At 40.9% G+C, this 21,460-nt stretch overlaps 1 protein-coding gene across 6 annotated transcripts in view; it reads left to right on the top strand.

Moving 5' to 3' along the window:
* TRPC4 (transient receptor potential cation channel subfamily C member 4) overlaps window positions 1–21,460 on the top strand; it is a 289,046-nt gene that overhangs the window by 254,092 nt on the left and 13,494 nt on the right. For all 6 annotated transcript variants that reach the window (XM_056561953.1, XM_056561952.1, XM_056561954.1 and 3 more), the window contains 2 exons: window positions 715–854; window positions 13,943–14,265. In XM_056561953.1, the coding sequence (XP_056417928.1) occupies window positions 715–854; window positions 13,943–14,265 (463 nt within the window). The remainder of the gene's footprint in view (window positions 1–714; window positions 855–13,942; window positions 14,266–21,460) is intronic.

Here is a 21,460-nt window from a genome sequence, read left to right as displayed (position 1 = left end):
CTAATCTGCGGATGCCACTGTATAGATAGAGAAGCACTGTAAGCTGCTAGTTAAAATATGAATAGCCCTCCGCTGCCCGACGTTTCGTTGGATGAACCAACTTTATCAAGGTACAGAGGTTAATGGATTAGCCTCTGTACCTTGATAAAGTTGGTTCATCCAACGAAACGTCGGGCAGCGGAGGGCTATTCATATTTTAACTAGCAGCTTACAGTGCTTCTCTATCTATACAGTGGCATCCGCAGATTAGTGCTATAAAAGTACAATACCATTACCCAAGAAGTTACAGGGTGCCAACATACGATTCAAGCAACTACTAGCTGTGCTTTTAGATCACTATACCGGAGCTCATATATTTTAAATGACTTAATAAAATTTAGTTTTAAGGGGGGTTTCTAGTTTAGGGTTAACCCCTTGGGGGGCGACCCCTAAAGGTTGTTGTCACATATAATTTGCCCTGGAATCCCTGGGGAATTTTGTTGTCATGGATGAGAGTGGCGCGATTTCTGGAGAAAAGGCAAACATTATGTTTTTTTTCTCTATCATATACCTTTTATATGTTAGTACAGGCAGGATTTAAAGGAAAGAAAAGACAATTCTCTGTATTATATAGATTTTATTTGACACATGTTCTACTAATATTTTTTTTTTTATGGAATAATATACGGTGTTTGTCCATTAAATTCTTTATATGTTGTGTTTTACAATAAACAGGTATCATATGGGCTGAAATTAAACAGATGTGGGATGGAGGATTTCAGGATTACATCCATGACTGGTGGAACCTAATGGATTTTGTGATGAATTCATTATATTTGGCCACTATTTCATTAAAACTTGTTGCATATTTTCAGGTACAGTTTTAAAAAAATAATTTGAATCCATTTACTTAAATAATGTTTAATACCTATATTTTGAATAATAATTAAGGTAATGCTTTGAGATATTGATATTGTTATTATTACTGAAATAACTAATGCTATTATTTCAAACATGTGTTTACCTACCTCAACACCAACAGCACCCCATGTGGCTAATTGTGGTATTGCATGTTTAAAATGAAAGTTTTCATTTACATTAACTATTACTTACTGAATGTGCACAAGGGCTAAATCTAAAACATAACTCTACACTGGCTTCTCATATGTCGAAACAAAGTTTATGAGGTGTTCCTCTAGGGAAGGATTTTTCGCACTAACATCTATGCATTTGTATGTATAACATTATCATAAATTAAAACGATAATATAATGCATGAACTACTCATATAGACAGAAATTTTGAATGCCAATGATGCATGCTATATCTGTACTTAACATTATATTTAGCTGGTATTAACAGTGCTTCTATAGCCTTAAAGGGGTACTCCGGTGGAAAACTCTTTATTTTTTTCTAAATCAACTAGTGCCAAAAAGTTAAACAGATTTGTAAATTACTTCTATTAACCCCTTAAGGACCCACCCAATTTTCACTGTAGGACACGGCCAGTTTTTGAACATCTGACCACTCTCACTTTAAGCATTAATAACTCTGGAATGCTTAAACTTTTCATTCTGATTCCGAGACAGTTTTTTCGTGACATATTCTACTTTTGTCGATACTTGCATCGTTTCTTGGTGAAAAATTCCCAAATTTTATGAAAAAATGACTTTTTTATTTTTATTTTGAAGCTCTCTGCTTATAAGGGAAATGAATATGCCAAATACATTATATATTGATTCACATATACAATGGCCCTCATTTACTATTCTAAACCCGACTTGTTTTGTCTGTTTTTTTTTGCGCATCTTTGTCTGCGACATGTCGCAGACATCGTGCGCCAGTCTGCGACATGATGCAACATTTTTTTCCCGACGGACCCGATGTGGATTCTCCCAAACCCAAAAAAGGGGCTTAACCCGACATTTCTGAGCTTTCCCACATATTTATAAAGGTTTCCAACCCGAATATGTTGAATTGTTGTGGATTTTTTCCCGACAACTCAGAGGAGTTGGAAACCAAAACCAACAAAAAACATGTGCGACAAACAGGATGCGACATAATAATAAATACCAGGGGAAAAAAGCAGTCGGGTAAGAAAGCAAGATAGACTTACAACCCGATTTTCTAAGTAAATGAGGGCCAATATGTCTACTTTATGTTTGCATCATAAAGTTGACATGTTTTTACTTTTGGAAGACATCAGAGGGCTTCAAAGTTCAGCAGCAATTTTGCTTTGAAGTGGATTTGAAGGGCCTTCTTATTAGAAATACCCCACAAATGACCCCATTATAAAAACTGCACCCCTCAAAGTATTCAAAATGACATTCAAAAGGTTTGTTAACCCTTTAGGTGTTTCACAGGAATAGCAGCAAATTGATGGAGAAAATTCAAAATCTTCATTTTTTACACTGGCATGTTCTTGTAGACCCAGTTTTTGAATTTTTACAAGGGGTAAAAGGAGATAAATCTTCCTAAAATGTGTAACCCAATTTCTCTCGAGTAAGGAAATACCTGGTATGTGTATGTAAAGTGTTCGGCGGGCGCAGTAGAGGGCTCAGAAGGGAAGGAGCGACAATGGGATTTTGGAGAGTGAGTTTTTCTGAAATGGTTTTTGTGGGGCATGTCGCATTTAGGAAGCCCCTATGGTGCCAGAACAGCAAAGAACATAAAAAAAAACCACATGGCATACTATTTTGGAAACTACACCCCTCAAGGCACGTAACAAGGGGTCCAGTGAGCCTTAACACCCCACAGGTGTTTCACGACTTTTTGTCAAAGTTGGATGTGTAAATAATTTTTTTTTTCACTAAAATGCTAGTTTTCCCCCCAATTTTTTTTGCTGTTCTGGCAGCATAGGGGCTTCCAAAATGCGACATGCCCACAAAAACCATTTCAGCAAAATTCGCTTTTCAAAAGCCAAATGTGACTCTTCTGAGCATTGTAGTGCGCCAGCAGAGCACTTGGTGTCCATACATGGGGTATTTCCATACTCATAGGACAAAATAGGACAAAATGTCCCCCAAAATGTGTAACCCCATCTCTTCTGAGTATGGAAATACCCCATGTGTGGACGTCAAGTGCTCTGCTGGCGCACTACAATGCTCAGAAGAGAAGGAGTCACATTTGGCTTTTGAAAAGCAAATTTTGCTGAAATGGTTTTTGCGGGCATTTCGCATTTAGGAAGCCCCTATGCTGCCAGAACAGCAAAAGAAAAACCACATGGCATACTATTTTGGAAACTACACCCCTCAAGGAATGCAACAAGGGGTACAGTGAGCCTTAACACCTCACAGGTGTTTGACCACTTTTTGTTAAACTTACTGTAAACCTGCCTGCGTGAATGTACCCTGTACGTTCACATGCGGGGCAAACCTCCAGCTGTTTCAAAACTACAACTCCCAGCATGTACTGACAGACCGTGCATGCTGGGAGTTGTATTTATGCAACAGCTGGAGGCACACTGGTTGGAAAACCTTCAGTTAGGTTCTGTTACCTAACTCAGTATTTTCCAACCAGTGTGCCTATAGCTGTTGCAAAACTACAACTCCCAGCATGTACTGATCGCTGAAGTGCATGCTGTGAGATGTAGTTATGCAACAGCTAGAGGTACGCAACTACAACTCCCAGCATGCCAAGACAGCTGTTACGACATGCTGGGATTGGCAGTTTTGCAACATCTGGAGGGCTACAGTTAGAGACCACTGCACTGTGATCTCCAAACTGTAGACCTCCAGTTGTTGCAAAATTACAAATCCCAGCATGCACAGACAGCAAACTGCTATGTGGGCATGCTAGGAGTTGTAGTTTTGCAAGATCTAGAGGGCAGTATAGAGATCACTGTACAGTGGTCTCTAAACTGTAGACCTCCAGCTGTCTGGGCATGCTGGGAGTTGTAGTTTAGCAACATCTGGAGGGCTACAGTCTCAGACTGTAGCCCTCTAGATGTTGCTAGGCAACTTACTGGCTTCCGTCGGATCCAGGGAGCCGTCCTCTTCTGCCGCATGACATGCCGCCCACACCGATCACCGCAGCCGATCACGTCCAGCAGCCTCCACCGACAGGTAAGTGGATCTTCGGCGCCCGGTCCCCTTTGGTTCCCTGTTCTGCCCCGCCTATTGTGGGTGGGCTGAACGGGGAAAATGAAAGTTAACCCCGCCACCCCCGATCTGCTATTGGTCTTCGCGTCTGACGATCAATAGCAGGGATAGGAGGGGTGGCAACCTTATGACCCGGAATCGGTGCAAATCACAAGTTTGAATTCACTTGCGATTTGCTCCGATCACCGACATGGGGGCATTTGATGACCCCCCTGGGCATTTGCGTGGGGTGCCTGCTGAACGATATCAGCAGTCACTCCAGTCCGATCCCCGCCCGGTGCGCGGCAGGGACCGGCATTCCCACGGGCGTACCTGTACGCCCTGGGTCCTTAAGACCCAGGTACAGAAGGCGTATGCGTACGCCCTAGGTCCTGTACGGGTAAAAAAAATCCTAATCCATCCAGTACTTATTAGCGACTGTATGCTACAGAGGAAATTCTTTTCTTTTTGGATTTTTTTTCTGTCTGTCCACAGTGCTCTCTGCTGACACCTCTGTCCATGTCAGGAACTGTCCAGATCAGGAGAAAATCCCCATAGAATACATAAAATGGATAGAGGTATCAGCAGAGAGCACTGTGGATAGACAGAAAAGGAATCCAAAAAGAAAGGAATTTCCTCTTTAGTATACAGCAGCTAAAAAGTACTAAAAGGTTTACGTTTTTTAATAGAAGTAATTTACAAATCTGTTTAACTTTTTGGCACCAGTTGATTTAAAAAAAAAATGTTTTCTACCGGACTACCCCTTTAACCCCTTAAGGACTCAGACAATTTTGGCCTTAAAATGTATGGTGCAACCAAATAATTTCTATTTGTGTGGGAAAATTGAAAAGAACACCGCAATTTTTCTAATTTTGGAAGGTTTCGTTTTCGCGCTGTACAATTTACGGTAAAAATGACATGTTCTCTTTATACTGTGGGTCAATATGATTACATTTATACCCATGATTACGTACATTTCTATTATTGTAACACTTAAAAAAGGAAACGTTTTTAACCAAATTAGTACATTTAAAATCCCTCTATTTTGATTACCTTAAATTTTTTAAATTTTCCGTATAAGCGGCGGTATGAGGGCTCATTTGTTGTGCTGTGATCTTTACTTTTTATTGGTACCACATTTACATATACAGTATAAAACTTTTAATACATTTCTTATCATTTTTTTAATAAAATGTGAAAAAAAGCAGCAATTTTTTATTTTTACGTTCACGCCATTCACCGTACGGGACCATTAACATTATATTTTAATAGTTTAGCAATTTACGCACGTGGCGATACCAAATATTTATTCATAATTTACTTATTTTTTTTACATTTTTTGGGGTACAATTGAAAAAGGGACAATTTACATTTTTATTATTTTTTTAATACCGTATATACTCGAGTATAAGCCGAACCGAGTATAAGCCGAGACCCCTAATTTCAACCCAAAATCCCAGGAAAAGTTATTGACTCGATTATAAGCCTAGGGTGGGAAATACCTCATCCCCCCCTGTCATCATCCAGACCCGTCATTAGCATCCTCATCATCATCCCCTTGTCATCATCCCACACATCCCCCCTTCATCATCCCCTTATCATCCCACACATCCCCCCTTCATCATCCCCTTATCATCCCACACATCCCCCCTTCATCATCCCCTTGTCATCATCCCACACATCCCCCCTTGTCATCATCCCACACATCCCCCCTTCATCATCCCCTTATCATCCCGCACATCCCCCCTTCATCATCCCCTTATCATCCCACACATCCCCCCTTCATCATCCCCTTGTAATCATCCCACACCCCCCCCCTTCATCATCCCCACACCCCCGCTTCATCATCCTCTTCTCATCATTCGCCCTCAGTGGGCTTCAACCTGCGGACCTCCAGAGGTTTCAAAACTACAACTCCCAGCAAGCCCGGGCAGCCATCGGCTGTCCGGGCTTGCTGGGAGTTGTAGTTTTGAAACCTCCGGAGGTCCGCAGGTTGAAGACCACTGCGGCCTTCAACATCATCCAGCCCCCTCTCACCCCCATTAGTTCTGAGTACTCACCTCCGCTCGGCGCTGGTCCGGTCCTGCAGGGCTGTCCGGAGAGGAGGTGGTCCGGTGAGGAGGTGGTCCGGGCTGCTATCTTCACCGGGGGCGCCTCTTCTCCGCGCTTCCGGCCCGGAATAGAGGCGTTGCCTTGACAATGACGCAGAAGTACGTTGGCAATGAACGCACCTCTGCGTCGTTGTCACGGCAACGTGACTATTCTGAGGCCGGGCCCGAAGCGCTTAGAAGAGGCCTCCCCGGTGAAGATAGCAGCCCGGACCACCTCCTCACCGGACCACCTCCTCACCGGACAGTCCTGCAGGACCGGACCAGCGGCGAGCGGAGGTGAGTACTCAAAACTAAAGGGGGTGAGAGGGGGCTGGATGATGTTGAAGGCCGCAGTGGTCTTCAACCTGCGGACCTCCGGAGGTTTCAAAACTACAACTCCCAGCAAGCCCGGACAGCCGATGGCTGCCCGGGCTTGCTGGGAGATGTAGTTTTGAAACCTCTGGAGGTCCGCAGGTTGAAGACCACTGCGGGTGGGGGAGTTCACTCGAGTATAAGCCGAGGGGGGTGTTTCAGCACGAAAAATCGTGCTGAAAAACTCGGCTTATACTCGAGTATATACGGTACTTGAGGCAGGTGAGGGGAGGGGACCTCCGGCCGCCATGCTAGATGATCGGATCCCCGCGGCAGCGTATTGTATTGATCACGGCACATCTGAGGGGTTAATGGAACATATAAGCGGGTTTGCTTATGTGTGCCAACACCGGCGGGCCCCTGGCTGCTAATAGCAGCCGGGACCTGGCATGACAAGAGCATCGGTCTGATGCTCACGGTCAAGTACAGGATGTAAATGTACATCATGGTGTGATAAGTACCACTGCACAACACCACATTTATGTCTTGAGTTATTAAGGGGTTAAAGGGATACTCTGGTGGAATTTTTTTTTTTTTTAAATCAACTGGTGCCAGAAAGTTAAAAAGATTTGTAAATTACTTCTATTAACACTTTAATGACGCAGGACGTATATTTACGTCCTGCGCCGGTCCCGGCGCTCTTCAACAGCCGGGACCCATGGCTAATACCACACATCGCCGATCGCGGCGATGTGTGTATTAACCCTTTAGAAGCGGCGGTCAAAGCTGACCGCCGCTTCTAAAGTGAAAGTGAAAGTATCCCGGCTAGTCAGTCGGGCTGTTCGGGACCGCCGCGGTGAAACCGCGGCGTCCCGAACAGCTTACAGGACACCGGGAGGGCCCTTACCTGCCGATGGACAAATGACTGCTCCGTGCCTGAGATCCAGGCAGGAGCAGTCAAGCACCGATAACACTGATCACAGGCGTGTTAATACACGCCAGTGATCAGCATAGGACATCAGTGTGTGCAGTGTTATAGGTCCCTATGGGAACAATAACACTGTAAAAAAAAAGTTTAAAAAAGTGTTAATAAAGGTCATTTAACCCCTTCCCTAATAAAAGTTTGAATCACCCCCTTTTTCCCATAAAAAAAATAAAACAGTGTAAATAAAAATAAAAATAAACATATGTGGTATCGCCGCGTGCATAAATGTCTGAACTATAAAAATATTATGTTAATTAAACCGCACAGTCAATGGCGTACGCGCAAAAAAATTCCAAAGTCCAAAAAAGCGTATTTTGTTCACTTTTTATACCATTAAAAAATGAATAAAACGTGATCAAAAACTCCGATCAAAACAAACATCATACCGATAAAAACTTCAGATCACGGCGCAAAAAATGAGCCCTCAGACCGCCCTGTTCGTGGAAAAATAAAAAAGTTATTGGGGTCAGAAGAGGACATTTTTAAACGTATACATTTTAGATTTTTTCCAGAAGTACGACAAAATCAAACCTATATAAGTAGGGGATCATTTTAACCGTATGGACCTACAGAATAATCATAAGGTGTCATTTTTACCGAAATATGCACTGCGTAGAAACGGAAGCCCCCAAAATTTACAAAATGGCGTTTTTTCTTCGATTTTGTCGCACAATGATTTTTTTTTCTGTTTCGTCGTGAATTTTTGGGTAAAATTACTAATGTCACTGCAAAGTAGAATTGGTGACGCAAAAAATAAGCCATAATATGGATTTTTAGGTGGAAAATTGAAAGGGTTATGATTTTTAACAGGTAAGGAGGAAAAAACAAAAGTGCAAAAACGGAAAAAGCCTGAGTCCTTAAGGGGTTAAAACATCTTAATCCTTCCAGCACTATCAGTTGCTGTATGCTACAGAGGAAGTTGTATAGTTCTTTTCCTTTTCTGGCTTTCTAGATCTTGATGGGTGTTATTACAGCTACATAGAACTCAAAGGTTATATAGATATATAGTACAGTAGTGGGCAATAGCCCTAACAATCTCTTTAAAGGGGTACTCCAGAGGAAAAATAAATATTTTCAAATCAATTGGTGTCAGAAAGTTATATAGATTTATAAATTATTTATTTTTAAACTTCTTAAACCTTCCAGTACTTGGCAGCTGCTGTATACTACAGAGAAAGTTGTGTAGCTCTTTCCAGACTGACCACAGTGCTCTCTGCTGACACCTCTGTCGTCCATGTCAGGAACTGTCAAGAGTAGGAGCAAATCCCCATAGCAAAGCTCTCCTGCTCTGGACATTCCCTGACATGGACAGCAGAGAGCACTGTGGAAAAGAAAATAACTTCCTCTGTAGTAAACAGCAGCTGATAAGTACTGGAAGGATCAAAATGTTTTAATAGAAGTAATTTACAAATCTGTTCAACTTATAGCACCAGTTGATTGGAAATAATCATTTTCCACTGGAGTACCCTTTAAGCCAAACTCACACTTTTTAAATTGATGATGTTTTTCTCCTATAGAACTTTATTCTTTAAAAAAAAAATTAAAAATCAATAGAGGCCTAAATGGCAGAAACGTGTTAATAAAAGCTCTTCACACCATGTACAGAATGCTGCTTGTAAGACTGCTTCAAACTGAAATGAGAGAATTAAGCCTTGGACCTTGTTCTCACAGTACAGTTTTGGTGTATCTTTTGGCTAAGGCTGAATTAAAGTTAATCATAAGACAAAGCAACAATTTCTTAACATTCCTGTAGGATCCAGTTATGGCATTAAAGGGGACTTTAACTCCGGTGGAAAACAAATGTTTTCAAATCAACTGGTGCCAGAAACAGATTTGTAAATTAACTTTATTTCAAAATCTTAACCCTTCCAGTACATATCAGCTGCTGTATAGTACAGATATGATACAGAGACATTTGTGAAGTTCTTTCCAGTCTGACCACAGTGCTCTCTGCTGACACCTCTGTCCATGTCAGTGACTGTCCAGTAAGGAATGGACAGCTTCAGGAGAGACGCCGGCGCTGGAGACAGATCAAGCAGGTAAGTAAAAGCCAAGGTACTTTATTTTCCCAGAATGCAACGCGTTTCACTGCCTAAGCAGCTTTATCAGCCAAAGGACAGTAACTGTCCAGAGCAGGATAGGTTTTCCATGGGGATATGCTTCTAATCTGGACAGTTCCTGACATGGGCAGAGGTGTCAGCAGAGAGCACTGTGGTCAGACTGGAAAGAACTTCACAAATTTCTCTGAATTTTATCTGTAGTTTACAGTAGCTGATATGTACTGGAAGGGTTAAGATTTTGAATTAGAAGTAATTTACAAATCAGTTTAACTTTCTGTCACCAGTTGATTTGAAGACATTTGTTTTCCATTTGTTTCCACCGAAGTTCCCCTTTAATAAAAACTGCAAATCACTGAGGCATTTTTTACACCTTGTCTATCAAGTGGGCATAGATTTCTTCTTAAGAGGGTTGGCTTATCATAAAAGTGCATGACTTTTGGCACAAAATATTAATATAACAAAAGCCAAACAATAGGTGGTATAATATTAGACAACAGGGTCTAAAGTAAGCGCCAAATTTACCTTACATCACAAGTCACTGTGATGAATATTCAGACTGTCATTGTCAGTGTATGCTTTCTATATAGTGGGGTGTATTTATATTAGTATGGCTAATTGGCTATGTTCAGACACCATTTTTTGAGGCAAACTATAACTCATAAATGGCTAAGACTGAACAGTGTGAGCATACCCTTAAAGGGGTATTCCGCCCATAGACCTCTTATCCCCTATCCAAAGGATAGGGGATAAGATGTCTGATCGTGGGGGGCCTGCAGCTAGGACCCTCCGCGGTCTTCGTGCAGCAGCCAACTTTCTGTAACCCCTCCCATAGACATGAATGGAGGGGGCATGACGTGACGTCACGTCTCTAGTTCTGGAAATTCAGAGGTTTCCGAGTCTAGAGCAGCAGCCCGGCACAGAATGCCGGGTGCTGCACGGAGGTTACAGGGGTCCCTTTGGATAGGGTATACAGTAAGATGTCTATAGGCGGAATACCCCTTCAAGTAGCACTGTCAGTTTTCATAGTTTAAATAGTAAAAGACAAGAATCTTTTTAACATATCTTATTAGATAAAAATACTTTTTTCTCCTAACATCACCCCCCCCCCTCCCTTCCCCCAATCGACTGTCGTCCTCATTGCTTGGTGTCCCAGTCTGCTTAGTGTTTGTCTTGTGACTGACTCAGGGATCAAATTACAAGTAATAAAAGTCTATGGAGGGAGGAGAAGGGAGATAGAAGGAGGAGGGAGATAGGAGGATGCTTCTCATGTACACACACAGAAAAGCTTGTCCGGAAAAGTCACCTGAAATGACAGGTATGCTTTATTGCACAATGTGTACAGTATATGTCAGCAGCGGTGTACTCATGGCATGCCATTCCATTTATTGGACCAAACTTAGTCCAACAGTGACTTCCTCAAGTATACTGTTGTCGGTTTAAGCCACGGCAGGTTTTCCCCCGTGGATTTTCCACAGCAAAAAATCCACAGCAGATTACATAGACTGCTGAAAATTCATTACGGCTTAAACCCACAGAAGGAAACCTGCAGATTTGGATGTGTGAATAGACCCTGAGATATGATTAGTACATGTGCCCACTGTGCCCTGTGAACTTGGTGAAGCAGCTTCACTGTACTACAAAAGTACTTATAAATAAAAAAAAAGCTTCATTTGCTAAAAGCAAAAAAGCCCTATAATAGTGTTCACCACTTTTCCATCAAGATTTCTGCTCGTGATGTCTTGGAATTTATTTGTTTCTAGAGGATGAGAATCTGTCCTCTGACATATGCTGTATTGTTGTGGCAGGGTTTTTTTTGCAAAAGTGACAACAGGAGGTGTAGCCATATAGGTTGTAGCTATTTATACAACATTTTCAGTCAATAGTAGTAACATTTTACTATTTTTTTTACTTTATTGTTTAAACAAAAACAACAGATTGCTGTTCATTTTTGAAAAATTACTTGAAAAGTGACAATGAATAATGCTGGGTTTACATATATCATATATCAGGCATCCGGCATAGTTTCCCTCCAGCGTTCACCGGAAGGAAACTGATGCTAGAACTGATCCCATTCATTTGAATGGGACAGTTCACAATCACCCAGCGTCTCAATTGGACACGCCGGAGGGCACCGGACAAGTTGTCATCAGTTTTATGGCATCCGTCATCCATTGTTTCTGCACGGCAGACTGGGGAACGCAGCTTGCTGCGTTCCCCAGTCTGCCGTGCAGAAACAATGGATGCAGGATGCCATGCAACTAATGATAACTTGTCATCCGTTGTGGCATCAGTTGCGTTGCGATCTAGGCCGGATGCCGGACATATGTGAACCCGGTCTAAGGCTAGAATTCCACTGAGGTTTTTGCACTACGTTTTTTAGGCTTGAAAACTCCAGAAAAACCACCAGAAAAACTGCGTTTTCCCTATTTTTTTTTTTTTACGTTATTTTACCTTTCTGTGAAATTTGCCCTTTTTGGCCCTTTTGGCGTTTTTTTTTTTCCTTCAAAATTTTTTGGTTAAAAAAAAAAGCATTCAGTAGGGATGGAGAAAAATGTATTTAACAAAATGTTGTTTCAAATTTAGTTTTTTAATAAAGTGTGTGTTTCACTTATTTTTTCTCTTTTTTTTTTTTTTTACATTTTTTAGTTAGTACTACTACTCCAAGCAAGGAACAGACTGTTCCATGATGGGAGTAGTAGTACCTGTACTAGTAGGCATATCGCCCCGTGTGTCAGTCGTGACACCCGATGCAATCGTCCATAATATTGCAGAGATGCAGATCGGCTCTATACAGCGCCCGCATCTCTGCACTATACTCCGGCTGGCCAGTGATGTGAATAGAACATCGCTCATTCATATTTCCCGCCCAGAGTGGGGATTGGCCGGATGGTTGCAGCCAATTACCGCTCTCAGCGGGAAATATGAATAAGTGATGTTCTATTCACATCACTGGCCGGAGTAAAGTGCAGAAATGGGGGCACTGTATAGAGCAGCTCCAAATCTCTGCAATAAATAGCACGATCGCAGTGGGTGTCAGGAGTGACACACGCTGCGATCTGTCCTTAACTGCAAGTACTATTACTCCCAACATGGAGCACACTCTGCTCCATGCTGGGAGCTGTAGTACCTTCATTAATAGACAGATCGCAGCAAGTGTAACTTCTGACACCTGTTGCGATCTGTCTATTAATGCAGGTAGTACAGCTCCCAGAGTGTGCTCCGTGTTGGGAGCAATAGTACTTGCAGTTAAGGAAAGATCACAGCGGATGTCACTCCTGACACCCACTGCGATCCTCCTGTATAATGTATAGATGCGGCCGGCTGCTCTTCTATGGTCCCCTGCACTGACGTATATATACACCAATTAATATTTCCCACAGAGTTGTGATTGGCTGGAACCATCTGGCCAATCACAACTCTCTGTGGGAAATATGAATGAGTGTATATACGGCAGTGCAAGGGACCATAGAAGAGCGGCCGCCGCATCCATACATTATACAGGAGGATCGCAAAGAACCTGGGGCAATCTGTCAATTAGTACAGGTACTACTACTCCCATCATGGAACAGTGTGTTCCATACTGGGAGTAGTAGTCCCACCTAAAAAAAAATTAAAATAAGGAAAAAACACCCACACACTACATTTTTATTATTGTCGGCTACATTTTTATTGCCCTGCCCGCCCACATAAATTGACCCCTGTTTAAAAATGTTTAAAAAAATTGTTATAAAAAGATACATTTCGTTAAATACAATTTTTCCATTGCTACTGTATCTTTTTTAGTATTTTTTTATGGTACCCTACAAAATTTTACTAAAAAAGGTATCTCCATGACTTCTTTTGATCGCTAAAGTCCAAAAAAGAATAAAAAATCTCTGGCAAAAACGTCAAAGTTAAAACCAACATGGCGTTTTTGCTCTCCCATAGACTTCTATGGGAGGAAACCGCCACCATTTCTGTGCAAAAAAAGCCAAACTAGGTTTTGTTGGGCGTTTTGAAAAACCAGCCTCTGAGCCCAAATTGCTGAAAAACGCCAAAAGGATAAAAAAAACTTCAAACTGAAAAACGCCAATTGAATCTGGCATTTTGCAGTTTACTATTGACTTGCAGCTAACATCTGGACTCTGCGTTTTTACGTTGAAAAAACACCGTACAGGAAAATTGGCATTTTTTACGGCGTATTTGCAAAAAAAATCCTCAGTGGAATTCCAGCCTAAGACTGCACTTCTTGTAATTTTTGGAGAAAGGCTTCTGCAATAAATAAACAACGCATAAATACCAATCTGTTGCTAACACTCTAACTTTCGATTTACTAATGTATGGTTATTCTGAAGTAGTAGTACTTGAAAGTGAAGGGGTGTTTTATATACTGTACAAGAATATAACAAGAATCAGTGGAATTGTTAGAACATAACTTAACTTTTTCTTGTTGTTTCAGTACAATGATAAAGAATGTGAACGTAATGACTGGGACATGTGGCATCCGACCTTAGTGGCAGAAGCATTATTTGCTATAGCAAATATTTTTAGCTCATTGAGATTGATCTCATTGTTCACAGCCAATTCTCACCTGGGTCCTCTACAGATCTCTTTAGGAAGAATGCTATTGGACATTTTAAAATTTCTCTTTATTTACTGTCTTGTGTTACTGGCATTTGCCAATGGATTGAACCAATTGTATTTCAACTATGACACGACTGACGATAACAAACTGAACTGCACCGGAATTCGATGTGAAAAGCAAAACAATGCCTTCTCCACGTAAGTTATACAAAATGCTATGCCATTGACATATTATGTGTTTTTTATTCTGTTAAAGAAAAGTCATGGCTGTTAAGTAACTGTATGTATTGTGCGAAAAGCTCATGCAGAGACCAAAGCCAGGAAAATATGTTGGGGAAAATGTAAGAAAAATTGGCATGTCTGTTTTGATCAAAACATTGTGTTTTTTTATTTTCATTTTGTTGGAGGGACAGAGCCCAAAATTTCTCTATGGTTTTACTATATTTTATACCAAAATTGGCATTGTTTATAGCTGAGAGTTATGCCAACTCATTACTGGTGTAGATAGCCAACAATACATCAAATCTATTAAGTGAAGTGTGCTACTTAATCCATTTGGTGCATCTCTCTTTGATAAAGTTCAGTTTAAAATTGGCACATCATTTCTATGGATCTATAGGGTAGACCCATAGGCACTCTGTACGGCTCCAAATGGCATATCTGTGTGAACATAACCATATACAGAATTTCAATGTGTCTTGGAGGCAAACAGAACTACTGTATGGCTCTATACCATATGGACACCATATTAGGGGTCCATTCTATACAGATCCATTATACAGTCATGTGCATGGCTCTGAGTTGTATTCTATTGAAACTAAGCTACTATGCTATTGTGTACTATTTGAATAGATATATTAGATAGATAGATAGATAGATAGATAGATGATAGAAATGTGATAGATAGATAATAGATATATACAGTGGGGCAAAAAAAGTATTTAGTCAGCCACCAACTGTGCGAGTTCTCCCACTTAAAAAGATGAGAGGCCTGTAATTTTCATCATAGGTATACCTCAACTATGAGAGACATAATGAGAAAAAAATCCATAAATTCACATTGTCATGCTGCAAGACCCAGCCACGTTTCATCTTCAATGCCCTTGTTGATGGAAGGAGGTTTTCACTCAAGATACAATGCGCCATTCATTTATTCCTTTACACGGATCAGTCGTCCTGGTCCCTTAGCAGAAAAACAAAGCCCCAAAGCATGATGTGTCCACTCTCATGCCTCACAGTAAGTATGGTGTTCTTTGGATGCAACTCAGCATTCTTTCTCCTCCAAACACAACGAGTTGAGTTCTTACCAAAAAGTTCTACTTTGGTTTCTTCTGACCATATGACATTTTCCCAATACTCTTCTGGATCACCCAAATGCTCTCTAGCAAACTTCAGACGGGCCCAGGCATGTACTGGCTTATGCAGGGAACACGTCTGGCACTGCATGATTTGAATCCCTGGCAGCATAGTGTGTTACTGATGGTAGCCTTTTATTACTTTGGTCCCAGCTCTCTGCAGATCATTCACTAGGTCCCCACCGTGAGGTTCTGGGATTTTTGCTCATTTTTCTTGTGATCATTTTGACACCACGGGGGGAGGTCTTACGTGGAGCCCCAGATTGAGGGAAATTATTAGTGGTCTTGAATGTCTTCTATTTTCTAATAATTGCTCTCACAGTTGATTTCTTCACACCAAGCTGATTGTCTATTGCAGATTCAGTCTTCCCAGCCTGGTGCAGGTCTACAACTTTGTTTCTGGTGTCCTTCGACAGCTCTTTGGTCTTGGCCATAGTGGAATTTGGAGTGTGACTGTTTGAGGTTGTGGACAGGTGTCTTTTATACTGATAACAATTTCAAACAGGGGCCATTAATATAGGTAAGGAGTGGAGGACAGAGGAGACTCTTAAAGAAGAAGTTACAGGTCTGTGAGAGCCAGAAATCTTGCTTGTTTGTAGGTGACCAAATACTGGTTTTAACTGGAGAAAACTAGCTTTATTGAAATGACTCAATGACCAGTTTGAACTAAATTACAGTAAAATATGAAAAAAGTCGGGCACCTGATGATGCAGAGGTATTAGATGATTTAGAGGCGGTATTAGCCTGGTATTTATCATTAAATCTGTTTTAAAATTAGTTTTAACTAGGAAAACCTGTTTGAGTGAAACAAATCAGTTAAAAGCAATTAAAAGTGTCAATTCGGTATAACATATAACATTCCGTTTTTGTATTGCCAGTAACATTCTAGTTTGAACAAAGGCATTCATTCAAAACTGGTTTTTACTAGGGAAAACAGCAACATATATGTTTTTCTATTATCTGACATTTGCTTTACTGACTTTACTCTTGAATATATTCTGTTCCTTAAATTAGTCTGAATGAGGAATTTCTTCAACAAGGACACAAAGGACAGAGATCAAGCTTATCACACAAAGCAATGTCAGAACCGTTCTCATAATCAAAATCAAACACTTAGGATAAATAATTTAGCAAAATAATAGCATACAATTAATCTACTACAAGATAAAGGAGACCCCGGCACAGACAATTACCAGCTGTAAACCGATTAGCAGGTTTCCATCCGGCCTTAGGCAAGTCCGATGAATTCTACTGAATATAAATACTGTGAATATAAATAGTTGGGAAGGATCTTGGTAATGAAATTACTCCTTATTTTTCTCTAATTAACCCCTTAAGGACTCATGACGTACCGCTACGTGGCCCCGCGTCATAGCGGGTCGGCCTCTAACAACAGCCGGGACCCGTGGCTAAAAGCGCTCGGCACTGATCGCAGTGCAGCGCGCTATTAACCCTTTAGACGCGGCAATCAAAGTTGATTGCCGCATCTGAAAACGAAAGTAAACCGTTCCCGGCAGCTCAGTCGGGCTGATCGGGACATCGCGATAAAATCGCGAAGTTCCGATCAGCTAAGATGCAGGCGGAGGTCTCCTTACCTCTCTCCGCGGCGTCCGATCGTCGATTGATTGCTCCAAGCCTGAGCTACAGGCTTGAGCAATCGACCACCTATCTGACTGATCCCTGCAAAGCTATGGCTTTGCAGGGATCAGCATAGGAGATCAGTGTGTGCAGTGTTATATGGGACCTATAACACTGCAAAAGAAAAGTGAAAAAAAAAGTTAACAAAGGTCATTTAACCCCTTCCCTATTAAAAGTTTGAATCACCCCCCTTTTCCCATAAAAAAAACTGTGTAAATAAAAATAAAAATAAACATATGTGGTATCGCTGCGTGCGAAAATGTCCGAACTTTAAAAATATATTGTTAATTAAATTGCATGGTCAATGGCGTGGTCACTTTTTATATCATGAAAAAAAGCGATCAAAAAGTCCGATCAATACAAAAATAGTACCGATAAAAACTTCAGAACATGGCGCAAAAAATGAGTCCTCATACCGGCTCGTACGTGGAAAAAAGAAAAGTTATAGGGGTTAGAAGATGAGAATTTTTAACATATAAATTTTCCTGCATGTAGTTATGATTTTTTTCCGAACTACGACAATATGCAACCTATATAAGTAGGGTATCATTTTAACTGTATGGACCTACAGAATAAAGATAAGGTGTTATTTTTTACCGAAAAATGCACTGCGTAGAAACGGAAGCCCCCAAAAGTTACAAAATGACATTCTTTCTTCAATTTTGTCACACAATGATTTTTTTTTCCCGTTTCGCCGTGGATTTTTTTGGTAAAAATGACTAATGTCACTGCAAAGTAGAATTGGTGGCGCAAAAATAAGCCATAATATGGATTTTTAGATGCAAAATTGAAAGTGCTATGATTTTTAGAAGGTGATGAGGAAAAAATGATAATGCAAAAACGGAAAAATGCTGAGTCCTTAAGGGGTTAAAATAGCTACATAGATGATTTAAATTTTACATGGAAACTAAAAATAATAGAAATAATAATAATCGGTCCCTGTTCAAAAATGTATTTAATTTAACTTCATGATCATTCGGATTATACCATTTTTACCATACACTTTAATGTAAAACATTATTAGACAAAAACAGAACTGTATAAATAGCTGATTTACGGCTGTTTTAGGTTTAAAAAATGGCAGATTCTATTGTGTAAGCATAGACTAATGGGGGTCCAATAACTGGCAAGCAGCTGGTATGACTAGACATTGTCAATATTACCCATTATTGGTTTATATTTTTTAAATTTTAGACAGACTAACTGGTGTTTAGAATTTCTGTGGGATAGAAAGAAAAGCATCTAATGTGCAAACGTTGTCTAAACTGATTATGGAACTAATGGTGAAGTGACCAAGAAGAAACACCTGGGAGCCAATCTCCTGAATCTATTGATAGAAGGATAGATAGATAATGGATTGATAAATAGATAGATATTAGATAGATAGATAGATAGATAGATATGAGATAGATATGAGATAGATAGATAAATGAGATATGAGATAGATCGATAATGGATAGATATATAGATAGATAGATAGATATGAGATAGATAGATATGAGATAGATAGATATAAGATAGATAGATAGATATAAGATAGATAGATATGAGATAGATAGATAGATAGATATATAGATATGAGATAGATAGATATGAGATCGATAGATAGATTGATAGGGCTTGAGAAAGGCTGTAATTGCGCAGCCAAAACGTTGCCTGTATCTGATGGAATAAAGCCAGATTTTCGCCCTTCACCGCTACTTGTGGGTGCAGCAGTGTTTTTTTTTCTTCTTGCTAGATAGATAGATAAATAAATAAATAGATAGATAGAGAGATAGATAGATAAGTAGATGATAGATAGATAAATAAATAGAAGATAGATAGATAGATAGATAGATAAGTGAAACAATTAGTCATGAATTTTATATACTGTATATAGCAGACAAATTAGATATATGGTTTCATAGCAGAGGATAGATGGACTAGTACTGTATACTGGAATCTATCTCTGTGCTTTCCCTTCTCAGTTTGCCAACTCTCCCACCTTAGGTTCCTTTCAGATTTGGAATCAATGGAGGTTCCAACTGCCTATAAAATATTATGGGGAAGATTTAACAAAATCTGACCAGAGGAATTGTTGCTGAGTGGCCCATAGCAACCAATCAGATTGCTTCTTTCATTTCTCAGAGGCCTTTTCAAAAATGAAAGACGCAATCTGATTGGTTGCTATGGGCAACTCAGCAACTTTTCCTCTACACAGGTTTTGATAAATATTTCCTAATGTTCTTTGAAAAAATTGATCATCTGGACGTTATGTATACTACTGGAAATTAAACTCAGTTGAAAACTCTTTATTCTGTATATTGGACTACATTGATAAAATACCATTGTATTACATTAGAAAAACTACAATTCAAAGACATGCATTGGACCTCCCCAACACGCAGAGACCCTATCATTAAAATAAGGCATTTTGAGAAAAGATGTAGATATCAGGAGGCTCCTGTCTGACAAGAGATAGAATCTATAAGTGGTGATTCTCAATTCTTCATATTAACAATTGTATACGTTTTCTCATCTCTTTGGGTTGTTGGCTCTCATTTACAATACATTTCGATGACACATCTGACTTATCTTTGAAGATAAATCAAAATGAATGCTGTGATAGATTTTACTGTATTTGTACCCAAAAGCTCTGTGCGAAGAAGTGGATAAAAAAGTTTGGTAAATCTAACCAAAAATATATAGGGTCACTTTTGAATGCTGGCGGTGCTTTCACTCTGGTGGTAGCATAAGACGGAGTCTACAACCCACACAAGTGGCTCAGGTAGTGCAGCGCATCCAGGATGGCACATCAAAGCGAGCTGTGGCAAGAAGGTTTGCTGTGTCTGTCCGCATAGTGTCCAGAACATGGGGGTGCTACCTGGAGACAGGCCAGTACATTAGGAGATGTGGAAGAGGCCATATGAGGGCAACAACCCAGCAGCAGGACCGCTACCTCCACATTTGTACAAGGAGGAGCAGGAGGAGCACTGCCAGAGCCCTGCAAAATTACCTCCAGCAGGCCAAAAATGTGCATGTGTCCACTCAAACGGTCAGAAACAGACTCCATGAGGGTGGTATGAGAGCCTGATATCCACAGACGGTGGGTTGTACTTACAGCCCAACACCGTGCAGGATGTTTAGCATTTGCCAGAGGACACCAAGATTAGCAAATTCACAGGTGAAAGCAGGTCCACACTGAGCACATGTGACAGACGTGACAGAGTCTGGAGACGCTTTGGAAAACGTTCTGCTGCCTCTAATATCCTCCAGCATGACCGGTTTTGCAATGGGTCAGTAATGGTGTGGGGTGGCATTTCTTTGGGGGCCGCACAGCTCTCCATGTGCTTGCCAGAGGTAGCCTGACTGCCATTAGGTACCAAGATGAGATCCTCAGACTCCTTGTGAGACCATATGCTGGTGCGGTTGGCCCTGGGTTCCTCCTAATTAAAGACAGTGCTAGACCTCATGTGGATGGAGTGTGTCAGCAGTTCCTGCAAGAGGAAGGCATTGATGCTATGGACTGGCCCGCCCGTTCCCCAGACCTGAATCCGATTGAGCACATCTGGGACATCATGTCTCAATCTATCCAACAACGCCACATTGCACCACAGATTGGTCAGGAGTTGGCGGATGCTTTAGTCCAGGTCTGGGAGGACATCCCTCAGGAGACCATCCACCACCTCATCAGGAGCATGCCCAGGCATTGTAGGGAGGTCATATGGGCACACGGAGTCCACACACACTACTGAACCTCATTTCTACCTGTTTTAAGGACATTACCTCAAAGTTGGATCAGCCTGTAGTGGGGTTTTTCACTTTGATTTTGAGTGTGACTCCATATCTCTACCTCCATGGGTTAATAAATTTGATTTCCATTGATAATTTTTGTGTGCTTTTTGTTGTCAGCACATTCAACTATGTAAAGACGAAAGTATTTCTTTCAGATCTAGGATGTGTTATCTTAGTGTTCCCTTTATTTTTTTGAGCAGCGTATAAGAAGCAGGATTTCCTTGGCCTGGTTAGTCAATATATTTATAGACTGAAGTGCTTAGTTCCTCATCATTGTTTGGGAGACAACTGACTAACACTTGTCCATATTTTAGAATTATAATGTCCTTGGAAATGCCCTTCATTTATGTTTTATATTAGTTATGTTAAAGGGGTATTCTGGCTTTAGACATTTTATCCCCTATCCTTTGATGCCTGATCCTGGGGGGCCCACCACTGGGACCCCCCACAATCTCCCTGCAGCACCCACATTATGTCCGAAAGTGTTCTGGACTGGAGGCGTGACGTAACGTCACACCGCCTCCATTCATGTCTATGGGAGGGGGCTCCAGTCCAAAAAACTTCCATTTTCCAAGCCTGCAGGGAGCTCGCGGGGGGTCCTGGTGGAGGACACCCCATGATCAGGC

This window comes from Hyla sarda, chromosome 2, assembly GCF_029499605.1.
Source record: "Hyla sarda isolate aHylSar1 chromosome 2, aHylSar1.hap1, whole genome shotgun sequence".
In the NCBI taxonomy this organism is placed as follows: Eukaryota; Metazoa; Chordata; class Amphibia; order Anura; family Hylidae; genus Hyla; species Hyla sarda.
This window is presented reverse-complemented; position numbering and strand designations above follow the sequence as displayed.